Source organism: Myotis lucifugus, unplaced genomic scaffold (assembly GCF_000147115.1).
Source record: "Myotis lucifugus unplaced genomic scaffold, Myoluc2.0 scaffold_222, whole genome shotgun sequence".
Taxonomy (NCBI): domain Eukaryota; kingdom Metazoa; phylum Chordata; class Mammalia; order Chiroptera; family Vespertilionidae; genus Myotis; species Myotis lucifugus.
The window spans coordinates 1,540,774-1,562,972 of NW_005871270.1; the positions used below are offsets into that span (position 1 = coordinate 1,540,774).

At 51.6% G+C, this 22,199-nt stretch overlaps 2 protein-coding genes and 6 non-coding genes across 8 annotated transcripts; 3 read left to right on the forward strand and 5 right to left on the reverse strand.

Moving 5' to 3' along the window:
* The first annotated feature begins 6,389 nt into the window (after positions 1–6,389).
* On the forward strand, positions 6,390–6,492 carry LOC111827807. The gene has a single exon (XR_002831532.1). It is a non-coding gene; the product is annotated as a U6 spliceosomal RNA (small nuclear RNA).
* A 3,994-nt stretch (positions 6,493–10,486) lies between these two features.
* BEST4 (bestrophin 4) lies at positions 10,487–14,716 on the forward strand. The gene is made up of 9 exons (XM_006098181.3): positions 10,487–10,744; positions 10,831–10,925; positions 11,486–11,719; positions 11,822–11,976; positions 12,676–12,753; positions 13,045–13,233; positions 13,345–13,425; positions 13,498–13,652; positions 13,795–14,716. The coding sequence occupies exons 1-9, from the start codon at positions 10,593–10,595 to the stop codon at positions 14,075–14,077; spliced, it is 1,422 nt and encodes a 473-aa protein (XP_006098243.1). The 5' UTR covers positions 10,487–10,592; the 3' UTR covers positions 14,078–14,716.
* Positions 14,717–15,593: 877 nt separating this feature from the next.
* LOC111827809 lies at positions 15,594–15,656 on the forward strand. The gene has a single exon (XR_002831533.1). It is a non-coding gene; the product is annotated as a U7 small nuclear RNA (small nuclear RNA).
* A 3,384-nt stretch (positions 15,657–19,040) lies between these two features.
* RPS8 (ribosomal protein S8) lies at positions 19,041–21,955 on the reverse strand. Its single transcript, XM_006098182.3, has 6 exons — positions 21,794–21,955; positions 21,275–21,381; positions 20,763–20,862; positions 20,216–20,391; positions 19,849–19,978; positions 19,041–19,199 (listed from the first exon to the last, which is right to left on the reverse strand). The coding sequence occupies exons 1-6, from the start codon at positions 21,795–21,797 to the stop codon at positions 19,090–19,092; spliced, it is 627 nt and encodes a 208-aa protein (XP_006098244.1). The 5' UTR covers positions 21,798–21,955; the 3' UTR covers positions 19,041–19,089.
* LOC111827811 lies at positions 19,314–19,382 on the reverse strand. Its single transcript, XR_002831535.1, has one exon. It is a non-coding gene; the product is annotated as a small nucleolar RNA SNORD38 (small nucleolar RNA).
* On the reverse strand, positions 20,082–20,150 carry LOC111827812. The gene has a single exon (XR_002831536.1). It is a non-coding gene; the product is annotated as a small nucleolar RNA SNORD38 (small nucleolar RNA).
* On the reverse strand, positions 20,941–21,043 carry LOC111827814. The gene has a single exon (XR_002831538.1). It is a non-coding gene; the product is annotated as a small nucleolar RNA SNORD46 (small nucleolar RNA).
* Positions 21,465–21,542, reverse strand: LOC111827810. The gene has a single exon (XR_002831534.1). It is a non-coding gene; the product is annotated as a small nucleolar RNA SNORD55/SNORD39 (small nucleolar RNA).
* Positions 21,956–22,199: the final 244 nt, after the last annotated feature.

Here is a 22,199-nt window from a genome sequence, read left to right on the forward strand (position 1 = left end):
CCCCCCCAAGGGAGCCCCTTCCTTTTTTATCAAAGAACACCCGGCCCCCCTTCCCCGCGTTCTCCGTCATGGGAAGAGCCCCGCCCCCCTTCCTGGCGGGGGAGTCAACGGGGAAAGCCCCCACCCCTCCGCGGGGCCTTTATCTTTATCATCAGGAAGCCCCGCCCCATTCGCCCGCCCCCGCCCTCGAGGCCCGCCCCCTGCTCACGCCTTAAAGACGCAGCCATACAGCCGGTCACCACGTGGCTTCCTCCAGGATGTGGGGCCAGCCTCCGCTCCGCCCCTCCCCACCCGCCCTGGGGACTGGGCGTCCATTTCTTTCCCCGTCTTCGGGGTTTATGCTGAAGTCAGAGTGAGTTCTGGGCATCTGGGGAGTTTCCCCACGGCACTGGGGGTTTCCAGAAAAGGGAAGAGGAGACCCCGACGCTTGCTTTCACCCTGCCGTGTCTTCCACATTCCCCTTTAAATGCCTAAGTCCCGGGCCAGAGCCCCCAGGTGCAGCCCAGTGCTGCCCCCCTCCGGGCCTGGGAGGAATTGCAGACTCCCGAGCCGAGCCTGGCTTGCGCAAGAGGAGGGGTAGAGTGGGGCTGCCACACTGAGTTTTGGGGTCAAACAGACCTGGCATTCAAGGCTTTTACCATGACCCAGGCCACAGCTTTTGCTACCCACTTCCACACGCGAGGGACAGATCTAGGGTTCCAGCGGGGTCCCCTCTTCCCTTTTCTGGAAACCCCCCCTGCCCTGAGTCAGCCGCCAGAAGGCCAGAAAGGGGAGAATGGGAATTGGATTTTCTCAAACCTAGCAATGGACAATTGGGCAGGTGGTCCGGGGGCCATCTGGGCCCCTCGAGCCCTGGTACATGCCGACCCTTCCCAGGGCCAGAGGCAGAGAGAGGTGGGGTCCTAGCCCCTCTGGAGTGTTTGTCATAGTCTCCTCCTGGCCTTGTCCTCCTCACCTTTCTGCCCGCACTCTGTGCAGCGGTTCTCAACCTGTGGGTCGCGAACAATGAAAATACATCCTGCATATCAGATATTTACATTACAATTCATAACAGTGGCAAAATTACAGTTATGAAGTAGCAACGAAAATAATTTTATGGTTGGGGGTCACCACAACATGAGGAACTGTATTAAATGGTCGCGGCATTAGGAAGGTTGAGAACCACTGCATAGGATCAGTCAATTATTATGCCATTCAGTTCTCAAAGATTTATGGAGAGCACCTGCTAAGTGCCCAGCACTGTCTGAATGAGGCTGGGCAAGGATACGGTCCTCCTTTAATTTACAATCTGCTTGATGGACACATACAACAGGCAAATACATAAATAAGGTAATTGCAGGCTGTGAAAAGTGCTACAAAGGAAGTAAGCAGAAGAGTAACCAAAGAGCCTACTTTAGAAAGAACAGTCAGGCCTTGGCTGGTATGGCTCAGTTGGTTGAAGTGCTGTCTTGTGTACTGGAAGGTCACAGGGTCAATTCCTGGTCAGGGCACATACTGTATTGCTCTTACATTGATGTTTCTCTTTCTCTTCCTCACTCTCTAAAATCAATAAAGATAAAAAGAACTAGTCCTCCTTTTATTTATTTATTTTTTGTTAATCTTCACCCGAGGTTATTTTTCCAGAAAGTGGAAGGGAGGGGGAGAGACCGAGAGAGAGAAACATCGATGTGAAAGAAACACATCAATTGGTTGCCTCCTGCACGCACCCCGACCAGGGCTGGGAAATCAAGCCTGCAACAGAGGTATGTACCCTTGATGGGAAGGAATTGATTCGATCCTAGGGTCCTTCAGACTGCAGGCCGAAGCTCTATTCGCTTTAAAAAGAAAGAAAAAACAGGAACGTCAACAAATATTTTTTTAGCCTGGCCAGCTAAGTGGTTAAGCATTGACCTATAAACCAGGAGGTCAGGGTTCCATTCCCCCATCAGACAGGGCACATGCCTGGGTTGTGGGCTCAATCCCCAGTAGGGGACGTGCAGGAGACAGCCAATCAATGATTCTCTCATCATTGATGTTTCTATCTCTCCCTCTCCCTTCCTCTCTCTGAAATCAATAAAAATATTTTTTTAAATATTTTTTGAGTACCCAATACATGTCAAGTTTACCTCCCAAATATCTCTGAAATCTATCCACTTCACTCATCTTTCCCCCATACCCTAATCTGGGTCACAGTCTCTCCGGTTGGGATTATTGCTATTGGACCTTGCTGGTCTCCCTGCCTTTAGTCTCATCTCCATTTCATCTTCCTTCCATATAGCTATCCCACTCAACCCCTCATCAGGCTCTCAACGGCCTACTTCTCTAACCTTGCCCTTCACAGCCACTGAAGGGAAAACCAAAACAGCCTGAGATATGGAGGAGAAACACTAGTAGCTCAAATGAGGGGGAGTAGGAGATGGGCTTTGGCAGGAAGGCTTTCATTGCCAGACTCAGGAGTGTGATCTTTGTCCTACAGGCCAACAACTTTCCACGGGGGAAATGGTAGTGCTGGGGCTAGAAGGGACAAATCTACAGGGGAAATGGGGCCGAGGCATGTATAGTTTGAAAAGGCATTATTTGTTATTGAAATTTTATTTTGGAAAATAAAGCAAAATGTATTTATATTCGTTTTCTAGGGTTGACATATCAAAATACCAGAGACTAGATGTCTTAACCAACAGAAATTTATTTTCTTTCTGTTCTGGAGGCTGGAAGTCCAAGATCGAGGTATTGAGAAGGTTCATTTCCTCCGAGACTGCAGACACAGTCTTCTCCCTCTGACTTCACGTGATCTTTTTCTTTATGTCCTAATCTCTTCTGATACAGACCCTAGTCAGTGAGCCCTGAGCAGGTAGCTCAGTTGGTTAGAGTACCCAACCGATAAGCCAAGGTTTTGTCAGGTTCTATCCCCCACCCCCCACCCCCCATCAGGGTACTTTCAAGAATCAACCAATGCCCCAGCTGGTTTGGCTCAGCCTGGGTTGTGGGCTTGATCCCCTGTAGGGGGCGTGCAGGAGGCAGCTGATCAGTGATTCTCTCTCATCACTGATGTTTCTGTCTCTCTCTCTCCCTTCATCTCTGAAATAAATAAAAAAATCAAGAATCAACCAATGAGCCTGGCCAGTGTAGCTCAGTGGTTGAGCTTCGACATATGAAGCAGGAAGTCACGGTTAATTTCCCCATCAGCCCATGCCAGGGGTGCAGGCTCTGTCTATCCCCAGTAAGGGCCATGCAGGAAGCAGCTGATGGATGATTCTCTCTCATCATTGATATTTCTCTCTCTCTCTCCCTCTCCTTTCCTCTCTGAAATCAATAAAAATACATATTTTTAAAAAGAATCAACCAATGAGCTCTGGTCTGGTTGCTCAGTTGGTTGGAGCATTGTCCCCTACACCAAAGGTTTTGGGTTTGATTCCTGGTCAGGGCACATACCTAAGTACTGGGTTCAATCCCCGATCTGGGCGCATACAGGAGGCAACCACTTGATGTTTCTCTCTCTTTCTAAAATTCAACAGAGCCCTAGCTGGTTTGGCTCTGTGGATAGAGTGTTGGAATGTGGACTGACGGTCCCAGGTTTGATTCCGGTCAAGGGCACGTACCTTGCTTGCAAGCTCAATCCCTAGACCTGGTGGGGGGCGCATGTGGGAGGCAACCAATCCCAATTGATGTGTCTGTCTCACATTAATGTTCCTCTCTCTGTTCTCTCCCCTTCCCTTCCACTCTCTCTAAAAATCAATGGGAAAATATCCTCAGGTGAGGATTAGCAAAAATAAATAAAAATAAGCCCTGACCGGTTTGGCTCAGTGGATAGAGCATTGGCCTGCGGACTCAAGGGTCCCAGGTTCGATTCTGGTCAAGGGCATGTACCTTGGTTGCAGGCACATACCCGGTGGGGAGTGTGTAGGAGGCAGCTGATTGATATTTCTCTCTTGTCAATGTTTCTAACTCTCTATCCCTCTCCCTTCCTCTCTGTAAAATATCAATAAAATTTATTTTAAATAAATAAAAATAAGTTTAACAATAAAATAAAGTTCAATGGGAACATGTCCTCAGGGTGAGAATTAAAAAAAAAGAATCAACCCATGAATGCATAAATAAGTGGAACAACACGTAGATGTTTTTCTCTTTCCTTCCTCTCTCTCTAAAATCAATCAATCAATAATTTAAAAAGACATCAGATCAGATTTGGGCCCACCTCAAGGCCTCCCTTTTAAAAATATTTTCGTTGATTTCAGAGAGAAGAGAGAGGGAGAGAGAGCTAGAAACATCAATGATGAGAGAGAATCATTGATTGGCTGCCTCCTCTATGCCCCCTCCTAGTTCATAGGTCAACACTCAACCACTGAGCCATGCTGGGTGGGGTCAAGACCTGCTTTTAACTTACTTACATACCTTCTTAAAGGTCCTGTCTCCAAATACAGTTACAAGCCTACGGTACTGTGGGTTAGGACTTCATAGAGGAGTCAAAACTACCTCCACCCATCTTAGGTTTTCAGATGGGATTCTTTAGCAAAAAGACAGATTAATTGCCGAAACCGGTTTGGCTCAGTGGATAGAGCGTCGGCCTGCGGACTGAAAGGTCCCAGGTTCGATTCCGGTCGGGGGCATGTACCTGGGTTGCGGGCACATCCCCGGTGGGGGATGTGCAGGAGGCAGCTGATCGATGTTTCTCTCTCATCGATGTTTCTGACTCTGTCTCTCTCCCTTCCTCTCTGTAAAAAAAAAAAAAAAAAAAAAAAAAAAAAAAATCAATAAAATATATTTTAAAAAAAAAAAGACAGATTAACAAAATAAAAACAAACAGCCCTAGCCAGTTTGGCTCAGTGGATAGAGCATCGGCCTGTGGACTGAAGGGTCCCGGGTTGGATTCTGGTCGAGGGCACATACCTCGGTTATAGGCTCCCAGCCCTAGTCGGAGGCATGTGGGAGACAACCAATCCATGTGTCTCTCTCACATTGGTGTTTCTCTCTGTCTCTCCCTCTCCCTTCCACTCGATCTGCTATAAAAATCAATGGAAAAAAATATCCTGGGGTGAGGATTAAAAAAAAAAGAAGAAAAACAGAAGTTTATTAACATGTATCAGCATGTATACATGGGATATAACCAAAGGAAAATGAGTAACTCTCTCATGTGGCTTAGAATTCAGGTGTAAATACCATCTTAACAGGGAAAGGGGAAGGGGAACATAAGCCTGGTAGGGTAGGGTAAGTGATTTCTAGGAAGATGAGTGGGGCCGTGGAAGAATGGGTGGGAGATATGATAGCTTGTGACAAAGTTTGTCTGGATGTAATATAGACTTCTAGTCTCCTCTCTGGTGATATGAGATGAAACTTCCCGGAAGGGACTTAGGACCATTGAGTTCCTTTTGAAGGATCTGGCTTTAGGCAGATAAAGGAAGTTCAAGGACAGCCTCTCCCTGCATTTGCTCTTTTTCAAATGCCTGCAGCTCAAAGGAATCAATATGCCAAAGTGACATGTTTGGGGTATTCTATTATTTGGGCATATTCTGTTCCCTCCGCTACCTTCTCTCCTCGGGAGGTTAACAAGGTTCTTGAGCCCTCTGGGAGCCAGGACACTGAGGAGATCCTCCAGATGCTGTAACTAAAGCGCCTGGCAGCCTGCTCGCCTCCTCCCTCGGTGTAACACCTGCTGCCATTGATGGACCTTACACACCTGCCGTGGACCAGGCACTGGGCTGTGCATTTATCTTACTGACGGATCACAGTAGCCTTACGATGTGGATATGATTGTGACCCTCATGTCACAGGTGAGGAAACAGGCTCAAGGGGTTAAGCTTCCTGCCCAAGGTCACATAGCTACCAAGGGGCAGAGCCAAGGTCTGAACCCAAGATGCCTGACTCTACCATTGGCCTTTGCCTAAGTTTTCTAGGGGTCACTGGTTCTCTGTCCTTGCACCACTCTGTCTCCATCTCCCTTACTAGCGTCCTCTCTCCTCCCCAGGACTCTCACAAACTCTGCCCCTGCTGAGGCTTTACTGAGCTCGCTGGCTCTCCATCCCCCAGAGGATGCTGTCAGGCCCGCTGTCCTTAGTGAGCACGTGCCCACCACATTCCCTGCCCGCTTGGCAGCTCAGAGTCAATCTCTTAGGGGCCGAAACCGGTTTGGCTCAGTGGATAGAGCGTCGGCCTGCGTTCTGAAAGGTCCCAGGTTCGATTCCGGTCAAGGGCATGTACCTTGGTTGCGGGCACATCCCCAGTTGGGGGTGTGCAGAAAGGCAGCTGGTCAATGTTTCTCTCTCATCGATGTTTCTAACTCTCTATCCCTCTCCCTTCCTCTCTGAAGGGAGAGGGAGAGATAGAAACCTCAGAGTCAAGAATCTCTTAGGGGAAAAATTTTAAAATACAATGGGGAGAAAAAGAAACTCGTGAGTGCTCACTTTGGCAGCACTAATTACGAAATTAATAATGTCCTAAAATTGGAATGATACAGAGAAGATGGGTATGACCCTGTGCAAGGATGACATGCAAATTCGTAAAGTGTTCCATATTTTTTTAAAATATATTTTTGTTGATTTCAGAAAAGAAGGGAGAGGGAGAGATAGAAACATCAATAATGAGAGAGAATCATTGATCTGCTGCCTCCTGCACGAGCCCCACTGGGGATCAAGCCCACAACCCGGGCATGTGCCCTTGAACGGAATTGAACCTGGGACCCTTCAGTCTGCATGTCAAAGCTCTATCCACTGAGCCAAACCAGCTAGGGCTGAAGTGTTCCACATTAAAAAAAAAAAAAAAATCTCTTAACAGTGTCAGGTCACAGAGGCTAAGGGAGTCGTGCAAGAATGAGAGATACCTGCCTCTGGCTGGTTTGGCTCGGTGGATAGAGCGTCGGCCTGCGGACTGAAGGGTCCCCGGGTTCGATTCCTGTCAGGGGCACATGCTCGGGGTGTGGGCTCAATCTCCAGTGGGGACGTGCAGGAGGCAGCCAGTCAATGATTCTCTCTCATCATTGATGTTTCTAACTCTCTTTCCCTCTCCCTTCTCTCTGAAATCAATAAAGATATTTAAAAAAAAAAAAAAAAAGAGTGAGAGATGCCCAGTAAAGCTAGGACCCAGGAGGGGTTATTGGATTCAGCTTTTTTTTTTTTTTTTAATTTATTTTATGATTTCCACAACAGAGAGGAAGGGAGACAGAGAGCTAGAAACATTGATGAGAGAGAAACATCGATCAGCAGCCTCCTGCACATCTCCCACCGGGGATGTGCCCCGCAACCAAGGCACATGCCCCCGACCGGAATCGAACCCGGGACCCCCCAGTCCGCAGGCCGACGCTCTATCCACTGAGCCAAACCGGTTTCGGCTGGATTCAGCTTTAAAGAAACCTCAGGCCAGGTCCGTGTGGCTCGGTAGTTGAGCATTGACCTATGAACCAGGAGGTCACGGTTTGATTCCGGTCAAGAGCACATACCTGAGTTGCGGGCTCCATCCCGTGTGGGGAGTGCAGGAGGCAGCTGATCAATGATTCTCTCTCATCATTGATGTTTCTCTCTCTCTCTCCCTCTCCCTTCCTCTCTGAAAGCAATAAAAATATATTAAAAAAAAAAAAAAAGAAAACACCTCAGGTGGTCTTTGAAGGCATTTCATACTCACCAATTGTTTTGCTATTCTGAGCACTTTGTAAGTATTAATTCATTTGATACTCATAACTCTGTGAGGTAGGTATGTATAGGGAAGTTAACACAAAGAGGTTAAAAGGCTTGCCCACGGGCACAGAGGTAGTTCAGGTGGAGTCTGGCTCCAGACTACATGCTGTAAACTGCCCCAGCTCTCGGCTGTGAGGCGGGGAGAGGGTCATGGTGGTTAGGGCCAGGAGAGAGGGAGCCAGGCAAGAGGAGAGGCAAGAGCTAGAGGACGATAAAAAAGGGTGGGCCAGGTGATTTACGGCTGGAGTGGTTCCTCTCCTGGGCCATAAACCCAGGGACCTGTCAGCAGCTGGGCAGGGAGATAAGCGAACTCAGGAGGGAGGGGTTGGCTGGGGCCTGGGGACCAGCCCCTTCCTCTGGTGAGGCTTCGGGTCCTGTGCCCCGACTGGTGGCTCTGTGGGAAATCCGCAGCCAGCGATCCAGAATTGGTAACAGGCAGAAGTGTGAGGGCCACAGAGGGGGTGGGGTGGAGGACTGCAATGCAACCAGCGGGGTTGCCCTCAAGGTCTGCAGTCAGAGAGAGCCCCCCAGGACCACAGGGACTGAGCTCCTCCAGTCTGGAGCCTGGCTTCCCAGGTACAAGAAACTCTGTCAGTGGTCAGCAGCCCCGAATGCTCCAGGAAAAGCCACAGATCACAGCTTGGGAAAGGGCTGCCTGGCCACCATGGCCAGAGGCCCCGAGCTGGTACCTCGTCCTCTGAGATGGACACGCACACCAGTCCTGTTCTCTCCTCATATTGACATCTCACTGGACCCTAGTCAGGCCATGAGTAGGTTTCTAGACCTTGCTCATCCAAGGAATGGTTTATGGAAAAGAGGGAGGTGGATCAGATGTCTTTCATGTTAAAAGGGACAAAAAGTAAAAACAAAAAAGAAAGGAAAAGGTGCCTGGTTCAAATCCTCTCCAGCTTTACCAAGATGCATCAGATCCAGTGCTGTCCTCAAGGATCTCATGTGCCAGAGGGGAGACCGCAGACCAGTGTGTTACCTGCTGCAAGAGGAGGGAGGAAACCTAGAGGGTTTTGAGGAGTGACCTGGGGGAAGATCGCGGCAGGCTTCCCAGAGGGTGCTCTGAGCTGGATGGTGAAGGAACAGTGAGAAGGAGCTGGAAGAGGCTGGTAAGGGTGAGACGGGGCATCTCAGAGGGCCTTGTGTACTGGTATCCCGCTTAGAAGCCAGGCCCTGGCATTGCATGGCTTTGGGGACAGGCTAGTGAGGCATCAGGGGAAAGTGGTGTCTCTTCATCTTTGAAGGATTGCCTGGTTCTGGGATGCCACAGTGGACCAGTAGGTAGAAACCAAAGGGAACAGATTTGGCTTTTCATGGGAACAGCAGCCGGGGCTAGATGCCCGCAGTGCTCCAGGCTCTGTCTGGGCATCATTGCTTTGATACTCTCAGTTGCCCTGTGAGGACGGTGTTATTGATCCTGTTTTGCAGAAGAGGAAACAGATTCAGAGAGGGTAGGTAGGTAACTTGTACAGGTTACAGAGAGCTGGAATTCAAGCCCGGGTTTGTCTGACCCCAAGCTTCCTCTTCAGCAAACACTTGTGCGTGGGAACCAGCTCACAGTGTGGGGGAAGGAGCTCCGCAGTACAGGCCAGAAGCGGGGCCACCACTCCTGGGTTTCTGAGGGTGACTTGGTGCTGGGTGGACAATTGACCTGGTGTCTCCGGTATTATTTCCTCTGTTTGAACGACAAAGAAATTGAAGCCCAGAAGTGGAAATGCCATTCCAGATCCGGCTGAAGGGGGATGCGTCTCTAGGGCTGAGTCCCAGGTCTGTGGTCTCATCAGCCCCGTGGAAGGGGAACGGGGAAGGGCCAGGCCAGGCCCCGCCCTCTCCCCCCAGCCTGGACTAGAAGCTTGGCAGTGTGGCTGGGGACAGGACCCTGGCTTCAGGGTGCCAGCCCTTGTTTAGGCCCAGATGGGCCAATTCCAGCTTTTGAAGTCCGTCAGCTCCAGCTTTGAATCCTGCCTCCAACACATCCCAGCTGTGTGATCTTGGGCAAGTCATTTACTTCTTGGAGCCTCGTCTGTGAGGTGGGGATGATTCCTACCTCCTGGGGTTGCAATGAGGATTCCACCAGAGGGTGATTCTGCCTTGGGCTCAGGGCCTGCCGCTTAGTCAGTGCCCTGGAATCAGCAGCTGTTATAATTGTAACAATTTATCATGCATCTGTTTTCTCACCTGGACCAGCATGGGACAGTAATCCCTATCATCCTGACTTCAAGGACATGGTGCCATCTGTGTGAGCTGTGGGTCAGTGCTGATGGCACTTCTGCCATTCCAAGGCCAGCCCAGCCCTGCAGTGGTAGGAGACATATCCAGTTCCCAGGCCCAGAGGAAGCGGGCGACAGCCTCAATCCATCAATGATAACCTCAGTCCAGTCAAACTTAATGAGCCCAGGAGGTACTTAAGTGTGTGTGAGGTGAATGCTGGCCCAGTTCTCCTTCCTCAACACTGGCTGCTGCCCAGAGCAGGTAGGCAGGTATGGGGTGGGGGTGAGAATGCCCTGGGCCTCAGGAGACCAGCTTGGAGAGCGAGACCCCAAGGGATAGTGGAGGGTCTGGACTGGAGTTGCATCTCCTGTCTTCAGCGGTTCAAGATCTGACTATTCCTAGGCCTGCAAGTGCAAGAGGAGCCCTGGGAAGCCTCAGGTATGAGACAGCCTAGATCTCAGCTCTCCCTTGTCCCGCCCGCTCTGGCATGACCCGCACCACTGAGCTCTGGGGGGAGGGGGTGAGCTGTGCTTTGTCCCTGGCAGCTTCCCCCCACCTTGCCCACTGACACGAGGTGAAGGCTGGGTGTGTATGACCACCGCTGAAGGAGGTTGCCTGGGGAACTGAGCTCGGTGACGAGAAGAAGGCAAGCTAAGGGGAAGGCTTGCTGGGGAAAGGGGCCAGCTCTGGGGGCAGCTCTTGCGACCTCCTCCCCAGGCCACCAGCGCCATGACGGTTTCGTACACCCTCAAAGTGGCGGAGGCCCGCTTCGGAGGCTTCTCGGGGCTGCTTCTCCGCTGGAGGGGAAGCATCTACAAGCTCCTCTACAAGGAGTTCCTGCTCTTCACTGTCCTGTACGCTCTGCTCAGCATCACCTACCGGTGCGAGGGTGAGGTCTCAGGGCTGGTCTGTGGGGGACTAGGCTGCCCGCCTCCCTCTAACCCGGGCCTGCACCGGACCTTCCCAGGCTGCTGCTGACCCAGGAGCAGAGGCTCGTGTATGCCCAGGTGGCCCGATACTGCAACCGCTCCGCAGACCTCATCCCCTTGTCCTTTGTCCTGGGTAAGGCTATCCTCTAGTTCTCCCTGGCATCCTCACCCTCTTCCCTGACCTTTGGGTGGGGTTGACAGCTCGGAGGGTCAGATTTACCCCAGTAGCCCAGCCTGGAGACCAACCAGAGCAGGCTCAGAGGCATGGGAGCTGTGTGCCGGGTCCGGGATTTCCAGGGGGGTAGGCCCTGCCTATCACTTGCTGGACCCTCCCTCCAAACAAGGCCCAAGCTACCTGCTGGCTGGCATCACCAACCTCTGGGTACTGGAGGGGAGCTGGGGAGATGACACCCCATTCCCACCCGCATGGGAAGCAGGGCTCGTGAACCGCCTGGCCTTGAACCACCGCTTCTCTGCCTGAGAAGGGCTGCCCTCCTTCCTCCCAGCATGGTCAGACCAGAGGAAGAGGGTGTCCTCCTGACAGGAAGGCAGGGCACCGGAGCCAAATGGGTCCTTCCCTCTGCCTTGGTTCAACCTGCCCTGGACCAGGCGCTCTGGCTGAGGGGCAGGACACGCTTACTCCCAGGCCTGTCATCTTTCCCTCCCATCCCTGCTACCCTTGGTGGCAACCAGGTTTCTACGTGACCTTGGTGGTGAACCGCTGGTGGGCCCAGTACACAAGCATCCCGCTGCCAGACCAGCTGATGTGCGTCATCTCGGCCAGCGTGCACGGCCGGGACCAGCAGGGCCGCCTGCTGCGCCGCACCCTTGTCCGCTATGCCAACCTGGCGTCCGTGCTAGTGCTGCGCTCGGTCAGCACCCGGGTGCTTAAGCGCTTCCCCACCATGGAGCACGTGGTGGATGCAGGTGCCTGTGCCTCCTGGGAGGGGAGGTCTGACCCCCAGGGGAAGCTCCAGGGTCCCAGCATCTAGAGGCAGAGTCTAGGCTCCACCCACTTTATCCCTGCAGGTTTCATGTCTCAGGAAGAAAGGAAAAAGTTTGAGAGCCTGAAGTCTGACTTCAACAAGTACTGGGTCCCCTGTGTCTGGTTCACCAACCTGGCGGCCCAGGCCCGGAGCGATGGGCGAATCCGTGATGACATTGCTCTCTGCCTGCTCCTGGAAGTGAGTCAGCCTAGCACCAGGCCATGTGCCCTCCTTCCCCTAGCTCTGCAAATTGGAATCATAATTTTAGTATTTAGCCGAGGCCGGTTTGGCTCAGTGGATGGAGCATCGGCCTGCGGACTGGAGGGTCCCGGGTTCGATTCCGGTCAGGGGCATGTGCCTGGGTTGCGGGCACGTCCCCAGTGGGAGATGTGCAGGAGGCAGCTGATTGATGTTTCTCTCCCATCGATGTTTCTGACTATCTGTCTCTCTCCCTTCCTCTCTGTAAAGAATCAATAAAATATATTTAAAAAAAAAATTTAGTATTTAACACTTACATCGTGCCAATTAGGTACTGCACATTGTTGGAAGCACTGTACTTACATTAACTCATTTAACCCTCACAATCCTTGAGGTAGGTACCTTTATTACCACCCCCTTTCACAGATGTGGAAAGTGAGGCAGAGAGTGGAAAAGAAATTTGCCCAAGTCACACAACTAATTAGGCAAGCTGGGATCATACTCAGACAATCTGGCTCCAGCTCTGTGCTTACAATTACTTTGCTAAACTGCTTCCCATCACAGGCACCCGAGCCTGGGAACACCTCTGAGAGCAGAATGAGCCTCCAGACCTGTCCCAGGCCGTTTGTGTTGGGCTCCCCTCTTCCCTCCACATTCTTCACTCCTCATCGTCACTGACTTCCTCCTGCTTCCCACCAGGAGCTGAACAAGTACCGAGCCAAGTGCAGCATGCTGTTTCACTACGACTGGATCAGCATCCCTCTCGTCTACACCCAAGTAACGGCCTCTGCCTCCCCAGTCCCTCTGTCTGTCCTGTGCTGTGTGAGGCGCTGAGAAGAATTAGAGAGGGAACCTGCCTTGGGGCAGTTCAGTCTAGTGAGACATTGAACAACTGAGGCCTCCTCCTCCCTGGACACCCACTGAGAGGACCCCGTGCTCTCTGGTGCTGCCATACCTTGCTACATGTTTTCATGACTTGTCGGACCCCCACACGCATCCCCCTCCGCAGGCCCTTAGGGACAGGGACAGCATTTCTCCCGCCCCTTCAGCCAGGCTTCCCTTCTCCAGGTGGTGACCATAGCAGTATACTCCTTCTTTGCCCTCTCCCTGGTTGGCCGCCAGTTTGTGGAGCCAGAGGCAGGGGCTGCCAAACCTCTGGAGCCAGGCCAGGACCCGGGGCCAGCGCTGGGGGACCTGGACATGTATGTGCCTCTCACCACTCTGCTGCAGTTCTTCTTCTATGCTGGCTGGCTCAAGGTGGGCACTTTGGGTGGTCATGCCAGCGTGTTCTGTAGAGACATGAACCCAGGGTCCATCCCAACTTTGGGGACAGAGAATGGAGTAGAAACACTGTCTTTCAACCTGCAGGTGGCCGAACAGATCATCAACCCCTTTGGTGAGGACGATGACGACTTTGAAACCAACCAGCTCATTGACCGCAACTTGCAGGTGAGTGGTGGTCCGGGGGCAGAGCCCTGTTGTGAAGGAAAGGAGGCCCTTTGTGACTTGCTGCCCACCCAGGTGTCCCTGCTCTCCGTGGACGACATGTACCAGAACCTGCCTCCGGCGGAGAAGGACCTGTACTGGGATGAAGGCTCAGTGCAGCCGCCCTACACTGTGGCCACGGTGGCAGAGTCTCTGAAGCCTTCTTTTCTGGGCTCAACTTTCAACCTGCGGTGAGTGGCCCCAGCAGGAGGGCCCAGGTCCCCCCCACCGTCTGGGATGCCCATGACTCAGTCCTTCCCACCCTCTTCTGGAAAGCAAGTCCACCCTGTGGGCCTGTGTTGAAGCTCGCTCATGCGGTCCTCTCGCCCGCAGCATGAGTGACGACCCCGAGCAGAGTCTGCAGGTGGAGGCGACCCCTGCATTGGCTCGGCAGGTGCCAGCCACGCAGACCCCGCTGCTCAGCCACTTCCTGGGTGCAGGAGCACCCTCCCCTGCCATCAGTCTCCGGAACTTCGGCTGGACACGAGGACCTCCCCGGACCCCTTATCTGCTGCGCTCCAGGGCCGAGGAGGGTGGAGACCCCGAGGACTGCATTGAGGAAGCGGACTGCATGGAGGAGGAGGCGGGTCCCGAGGACCAGGCCCAGGAGCCCTGAGCAGAGGCAGCCCCTCCCTACTTCTCGACCCCCTCCCCCGGTGTATTAGGAGCAGGGGCATTTAGGGACCGCCTTGAAAGAGGAAGATGGAGAGACGGGCCTGAGCCAAGGCTCGGGAATGTGTCCACTTTGACGGGAGGTGGGTGGACTCTGTGGGGAGGTGAAGCTGGAAGAACACATGGCGAGGCATAGAGGCGCAGCTACGACCCCAGTGCAGTTCATTTCCTCGGCAGTGGGGGGCTAGGCCAGTTCTCAGTCTTGAGGAAGCATCACCATGACTGAAGGGCTCATTAAAAAAGTCCTAGGTACCACTCTCAACGTTTCATTAGATCTGAAATGGAGCTCAAGGATCACAATTTGAGTCATACATAAGATGTTTAGAATATACCTTATCCTGATAACCTCACTCTGAAGATGGATCAAAGTATGTGTTGGGCACTTTTGCTTTATCTGTAATGTTCAATTTTTTGTTTACAATGAGAATATATTTATCACTTGTGTAGTTACAATCGTTTAAAATTGAATTGGCATGCTGTGCGGTGAGATAAAGGGCTTGGGAACCTGCGCTGGAGGCTGATTAAACTCAGATGTGAAGGCAGACACACATACACCACCCAGCCCACGCTTCCAGCATCTGCATTTTGTGCCAAGCCTTTCTCCACTCCCACCAACCAAATGTGGAGAGTGGGTAAATTTAAGGGATGAGCCCTGGCCGGTTTGGCTCAGTGGACAGAATGCAGCTTGTGGACTGAAGGGTCCCAGGTTTGATTCCGGCCAGGGGCACATGCCCAGGTTGCAGGCTCGAACCCCAGTGGGGGGCATGCAGGAGGCAGCTGATCAATGATTCTCTCTCATCATTGATGTTTCTCTCTCTCCCATCCTCTCTGAAATCAATAAAGACACACACACACACACACACACACACACACACATATATATATATATATATATATATATATATATATATAATTTTTTTTTTAATTAAGGGATGAAAGTTGACTATCTCCATGGTGGTACTGCTGTGCTGGGAGCACTCAGTTCATGGTTAAGAGAACTAGATTGGAGTCATTGCTAAACTGAGCTCCTCTAAGGTCCCTGTGTTCTAGGATCAGCCTCCAGTAAATAAATGAGTGAATATCAAAGCTGATCATAATGCCCAAGGAGGCAAATGCCAGAACTCAGAGGGGAGGCAGGAGTACAGAGGCAGAGGCTGAGTGCAGCCGGTGGCATTCGTCTACGGACTCGATCAGAATGCTGGTTTTGCTATTTTCCTGCTGCGTGACCAAATCTACAATGTGGACAACAGCACCTCTCCATAGCCATTCACTAAGGAAGGTGTGAGTTTTTGCTGGGTTTTCAGGGGGAGGTAGGTAGCCTTGCTCCAGGACAAGAACAGTCATCTGTGAAGACAGTGGAGGCTCCTTAGAACCTACTGGTCCTATTGACAGATGAGGTAGAAGGGATGGAGGGAGAGGAAGATCAATGCCTTGCAGAGCTCAAGTTAGAAAAGGCAAATGAGTGCTTATAGCTTTTTGAATTTGTCTAGTAGGTCTTCTGGTCTTTACTGGAAGCCACCACCCCTCCCTCCCTTCCCACTCCCCAAAAAGAGGAAAGGCAAAGTGTGTAGTGTCGCTCTCAGTAACTATTAAGTTGGTGAATGAAGATTCTCACTGGGTAAGAAGGTGGAGGCTAGGTCTCCCCAGAGCCAATGGTAAGATTTTAGAGCAGCGGTTCTCAACCTGTGGGTCACGACCCCTTTGGCGGTCGAACGACCCTTTCACAGGGGTCGCCTAAGACCATCCTGCATATCAGATATTTACATTACAATAACAGTAGCAACATTAATAATTTTATGGTTGGATGACATAAGGAACTGTATTTAAAGGGCCAGAAGGTTGAGAACCAGTTTTAGAGGTTTGGGTTGATTTATTTTTGTCCTGGTTTTGGGGGCTCCTCTTTCCCAATTGACTGTTCACATAAGTCTGCAAGTTAGCCAAGTTGATGAATCAATTGGATTGTGCACTCATTTGGCTCATAAAATATGTATTTGCACTTTCCATCAACTTTAAATAAATTGGATCAGTCTTCAGGAACTCATTAACTTAGCACATATTTGAGTGTGTGGCGCATGGCCATGCACTTTCCCAGATACTGGAGACACAGCAGGAAACAAATATCTCTGCTCCTCGAGTTGTATTTTGAGGACAAAAAAAGCAAATAAAAAAACTTTATGCCAGGTAAAGGGATGAGAAAAACGGGCAAAGCAGTGTGGAGGGGACTGCAATTTCAAATTGTGATCAGCCTAACCCGGGTGGCTCAACGGTTGAGCATCAGCCCAGGAACCAAGTTGCTGGTTCAATTCCCTTTCAGGGCACATGCCCAGGTATCGGGCTCAATACCCACAGTGGGGTGCGTGCAGGAGGCAGCCAATCAATGATTCTCTCTCAGCGATGTTTTATTAATGGAGAAATACATGCTTCTTTGATTATTTTTTAAAAATATATTTTTATCTCCCTAGCTGGCTTGGCTCAGTGGAGAGCATCAGCCTGCAGACTGAAGGGTCCCAGGTTCGATTCCGGCCAAGGGCACATGCCTGGGTTGCGGGCTCCATCCCCAGTGTGAGGTGTGCAGGAGGCAGCAATCAGTGATTCTCTCTCATCATTGATGTTTCTATCTCTCTCCTTCTCCCTTCCTCTCTGAAATCAATAAAGAAATATATATATATTTTTTAAATATATTTTTTTATTGATTTCAAAGAGGAAGGGAAACATCAATGGTGAATCATTGATTGGCTGCCTCCTGCACGCCCCCTATTGGGAATTGAGTCCGCAACCAGGGCGTGTGTCCTTGAGTCTGGGAATAAGTCCCGCAGGCCAATGCTCTATCCACTGATCCAATTTAAAGTTGATGGAAACTGGCTAGAGCTTGATGTTTCTTTTTAATCCTCACCAGAGGATATTTTCCATTGATTTTTATACAGAGTAGAAAAGAGAGGGATACAGAACTATAGATGTGAGAGATTGGCTGCTTCTCGCACAGCCCCCGACAATGGTCTGAGGGCCAGGGAGGTGCCTGAAACCAAGGTTTGTGCCCTTGACCTGAATCGAATCCAGAACCCTTCGGTCTGCAGGGCTGACCAATGCTCTATCCACTGAGTCAAACTAGCTAGGGCTCTCATCGATGTTTGTCTCTATCCCTCTCTCCCTAAAAATCAATAAAAACTTATTTTTAAAAATTGTGATCAGAGAACTCACTAGACAGAGCAAAGACCTGGAGAAAGTCATGTGGATATCTTAACTGTTCATAAATTAAAGCCAGATGGTAGGCATTATAGAAAAGGGACCAGTCACACTGAGTTCCACAGTAGTAAGGATTTTGAGATGGGAAGCGGTTTTGGTAAAAACCCAATGTTTTAAAATAATCTGATTGCTGGGGTTGCACTGGGGACAGCAGAAGCAGCATTGAGAACGAGTAAGATACAAAAAAGTGACCAGAATGGTCAAGGTGACCTAACAGGTTAAAGCAAGATTTGATATTAGACAAACCTGCTGACATCAAAGTGCAGGTGTCAAGTAGGTCTGTGTTAGCTAAAGTCAGAAAGATAAACACAAACTGCATTTAAATGCTGGTGATAGCCCTACCTGGTTTGGCTCAGTAGATAAGAGCATCAGTTTGCCGACTGAAGGGTAACCAGTTTGATTCTGGTCAAGGGCACATGCCCAAGTTGCGGGCTCGATCCCCAGTAGGGGGCATGCAGGAGGCAGCCAATCAATGATTCTCATAGTTTCTCTCTCTGAACTAAAACATCACTGGCAACCTAATGTACTTTTTAGGGGGAGGGGTTAGGGCTTAAGAGAAAAATAGAACCTGCGCTCAACAATGCAGAAAAAAATTTTTTAAAAATATATTTTATTGATCTTTTACAGAGAGGGACAGAGTCAGAAACATCGACGAGAGAGAAACATCGATCAGCTGCCTCCTGCACACCCCCACTGGGGATGCATCTGCAACCAAGGCACAGGCCCCCGACCGGAATCGAACCCGGGACCCCTCAGTCACCAGGCCGACGCTCTATCCACTGAGCCAAACTGATCAGGGCCAGAAATTTTTTTAGACCACTAAGACATTAAGGGCCCAGTCAGTTACCGGTGACTGACACTATACAGTGGGGCCTTGACTTACGAGTGTCCTGACTTCGAGATATGAGTCGTCTCTCGGCAGATTTTTTGCTTTGAGTTGCGAGCTAAAATTCGGGTTACGAGCCAGCTTCAGATACCCCACCGCTAGTTGGCGCAGCCAACGTCACAGTGAACGCCACAACATCAGCCCAGCATCATGTGTCTCACTCGTTCACAAACGAGTAATTTAAGTTACGAGCTCCGTCACGGAACGAATTGAACTCGTAAATCAAGGCCCCACTGTACTTTCCATCCGGAAGACAAAATAGGCCGGGCGCTTAACATGTTAAACTCAAGGTTCAAGGAGTACAGGATCTCTAAAGGAGCCAACTTTAGAAGCAATATTGCTTCACGTTACTATCACGGTCAACGCATCAATACTGTGGGGGCCTTAGTGCTGTAATACCTCCCTTATACAGTCTTTGCTTGGCCAGCAAGCCACATGTCACTTCCCCCCTGCTACACGTTTTTTAAATCCTTGCCCAAGAACAATTTTTTTCCATTGATTTTTAGAACAAAAGGGAGGGAGGAGGACAGAGGGGAACATCAGTGCAAAAGAGACACATTTTTGATTGGCTGCCTTCTGCATGTTCCCTGACCCAGGCAGGGGATTGAACCTGCAACACAGGTAGGTGCCCTTGACAAGTAATCAGTGTGCAGGTTGAGTCTTTAACCACTGATCGACGTTGCCCAGGGCCCCCTTACTATATTGATGTACAGCCCTCCAGGGAGAAGGATTTAGAGTAATATCGTGCTGATCAAATATTCAGATGTGGACACAGAACCTAGGATAAACACCTTTATTACACGGGCTAAGAGAGAAGGGAAGAGGACTTATTTGCCTTTCCGGGCCTTGATTTTCCTCAGATAGAACTCCAGCTCCTTGCCCTCGAGCACATAGCCATCTGCTCGGCCGCACTGGCCTGGTCTTGAAGCGATGCATGCTGCCAAGAGAGTATGTGGTCCTTAGCAAGAGAGCAATACGGTCTACCCGTAACTATGTGCCCTTAAAAGCATACACTGGTTCAGGCATTGGGGGGCAGGCATGAAACCTGTTGTCTCCTCAGATGTACTTTATCACCACTTAAAGTCAGTAGCAGAACTGGACAAAGTTTTCATCACTGAGACAGTCCCCTTAGCCTGGGCACTCACTTCTCAGAATACTGCTCACTCAGGCCTATGGACCCCTGCCCACCATTTCCGATTTTAGCTCCCCACTGATGGGTTGACCAAATGGTGATTTGTATGCTGCTGTTATTAAACTGTCCTGGTGAACCCTCTAGACCAGGGGTCCTCAAACTACGGCCCGCGGGCCACATGCAAATACAAATATTGTATTTGTTCCCATTTCGTTTTTTTTACTTCAAAATAAGATATGTGCAGTGTGCATAGGAATTTGTTCATTTTTTTTTTTAAATTATAGTCCGGCCCTCCAACGGTCTGAGGGACAGTGAACTGGCCCCCTGTTTAAAAAGTTTGAGGACCCCTGCTGTAGACTACATGGCTGGCAGTCAAAAGGACCGAGGCAAGGGTAAAATGCAGAGGGCACACCATTGCTCGTGACCCACCACCCCAACGCAACAGCCATCTCACCAAGCAGCTTGCCCTGCTGGAACTGCTCCTCAAGAAGACTGCTGATTTTGGCATTCTTTTTCCTCTCATCGTATTTCTTCTGAATTTTCTTTGATCGTTTTTTGTTCAAAATCTCTTCCTCTTCAGGAGTCTGAGTAAAGGAGACAAAGATGGGTTAGCTGGGGGTCCCCAAATTCTAACACGAGGAAGGATTGTCACGGTACCCTTGAACCCCGCACATCCCAACTTCTGCCTTCCTCAGCACTAAAGGCTTTCTTCTCTTTCCATTCAGTAGCAGAACTGGACGGAATTTCATCACAAGAAGGCTGGAATCAATCAGGCCGGCCTCCCCCCACCCTACAGGGAGGTTGGCTCCCCAAACACGCACCAGCTTGGCCCCCTTCTTGCGGCCCAGGGGCAGTGCGTAGTGGGACTCGTACCACTGTCGGTACGGTGTGCTGTCAACCAGCACGATGCAGTTCTTCACTAGGGTCTTGGTGCGGACCAGCTCGTTGTTGGATGCGTTGTAGACAACATCAATAATCCTCGTTTTGCGCGTACAACCTGCTCGCAGGAGAAATTCAGAATCAAGCAGAGCCAACCAAAGGCCAACTGGCCTGGCCCCCCAATCCCAGCCTTAACAGGGCCCGAGGAGAAGCAAGGGAACTCAGCCTTTACCCAGCAGCAGGGCACCAGCTCCCCTTCCCCAAGCCCATCAGTCTCTAGATTCAGCCCCTCCTTGAGCCCACAGGACTGAGCACAGGCTGGAGAGAAAGCTCTCGTTACCACCGCCTTAGGGTCTTTGCAGGAGAAACTTCAGTCCTGGGTGGAGGCCCTGGACCTGCTGCTAAAGGCACTTACTGGAGCTCTTAGAACCACGTCTTAGAAGGAAGGCTGGTGCGAGCCCCCACCCACGCCCGCCGGGCCCCACTCACACTCCGAGCCCCAGGAGAAGTTGCCCACGTCCAGCCTCAGGGCCCGGTACTTCTTGTTGCCGCCGCGCACGCGGACCGTGTGTATGCGGCGGGGTCCAATCTGGGAAACACACGGGGAGATGGGCACTGGGTCAAGAAGGACAGCGGGACGGAGGGGAAGGGGGCCGGCCGGGCGGAGGAACGGTCAGTGTAACTATGACGAGTCCCAGCATCGGCCAGTGGCTCACAGCGGCCAAGACGGCCACGCCAGGCCTAAGGATCCTGTTTTCATCACTCAGTCACCTCCAAGAAAAAAAACACACCTAGAGTCCATTCGACAAACACCGGGTTTCTAACCAGCACGTGCGGAGCCCTTTAACCCGCACACACAGCAGGTCCCGTGCAACCTCTTTAGCATTTACCCAACAGGGAGCGATGACGGGGCCACTCGGCCCAAACGTCACGGAGCCCACCCCGCGGTGCAACAGCCACGTGCAGGCCCGACCGCCCGGGCGGCGAGGCCCCGCACAAACCTTAGTGTTGGCGGCAGGGCGTCCCAGCTCATATTTCCGCTTCTTGTGGTAGGGCTTCCTCTTGCCCCCGGTCTTGCGGCGCTTGTGCCAGTTGTCCCGAGAGATACCTGTTTGGGGGTGTGGGGTGCGGAAGCTTGAACCCCTGGGTCGCGGGGAGCCCTAGAAGCTCCAGACCCCGCGCAGGGCGGGCGGCGCGCTCAGCTCTCCAAGGTTGGCTTCCCCACCGAGATCGGCGTTTCACAGCAGTCCTAGGCTGTCATCATGCGCGCGCCGCCCAGCCTGCACCCTCTCCCGCGGCAGCCATGTTGGTGCCGCTGGCAGCCCCGGCTCGGGCTCCGGCTCGGGCTCTGGCACGGACCCCAGCGCTGGCCTCGGCGGCACAGACCTGAGCACAAACTTCCTCATGGCTGGTCGTTGCCGAGGGTCAGCGCGCCCACCCTCCTAGCTTGGCTGCGAGGCAGGATGGCGCCGGATTGAACGCGCTCCTCTACCGCAGCCCTTAACACAAGCAACACTCACCCATGGCTCGGCGCCGGTACGAAAGAGAAAACGCAAAGAATCACGGTCCGGTTTGTAAAACGTAGTCCCGCCCTAAAACGTAGAAAGTAGCCGGCAGTTACGACGGTTTTGCGACCGCGTCCTACGTACCCCGCAGTTACCACGTGTCTGCGCCCGCACGCGACCTTCCTCCTAAAAGGGGAACCTGAGCTCTGAAGCCCTGGGGAGGGGGCTGGGGAGGGGATTATGGAGGGCCTGGGGCTACGTTTTACAAACCGGACCGTGATTCTTTGCGTTTTTGGGGAGGAGCCTGGGGAGCGGATTGGGGAGGGGGCTGGGGAGGGGGCAGCTGGGGAGGGGCTCCGTGGAGGGGCGCTGGGGAGTACACTAGGGAGGGCCCACTGGGGAAGGGCTCCGGGGAAGGAAG

Excerpts from the sequence above, each read along its gene's own strand:
- BEST4 (XM_006098181.3), top strand. The coding sequence starts at position 10,593 with ATGACGGTTTCGTACACCCTCAAAGTGGCGGAGGCCCGCTTCGGAGGC. Across the intron at positions 12,754-13,044 it reads TCCCTCTCGTCTACACCCAA|GTGGTGACCATAGCAGTATA; the intron begins GTAACGGCCTCT and ends TCCCTTCTCCAG. Across the intron at positions 13,426-13,497 it reads TCATTGACCGCAACTTGCAG|GTGTCCCTGCTCTCCGTGGA; the intron begins GTGAGTGGTGGT and ends CTGCCCACCCAG.
- RPS8 (XM_006098182.3), bottom strand. Across the intron at positions 20,863-21,274 it reads GCCCTGCCGCCAACACTAAG|ATTGGACCCCGCCGCATACA; the intron begins GTTTGTGCGGGG and ends TGTGTTTCCCAG. Across the intron at positions 19,200-19,848 it reads CCAGCAGGGCAAGCTGCTTG|CATGCATCGCTTCAAGACCA; the intron begins GTGAGATGGCTG and ends CTCTCTTGGCAG.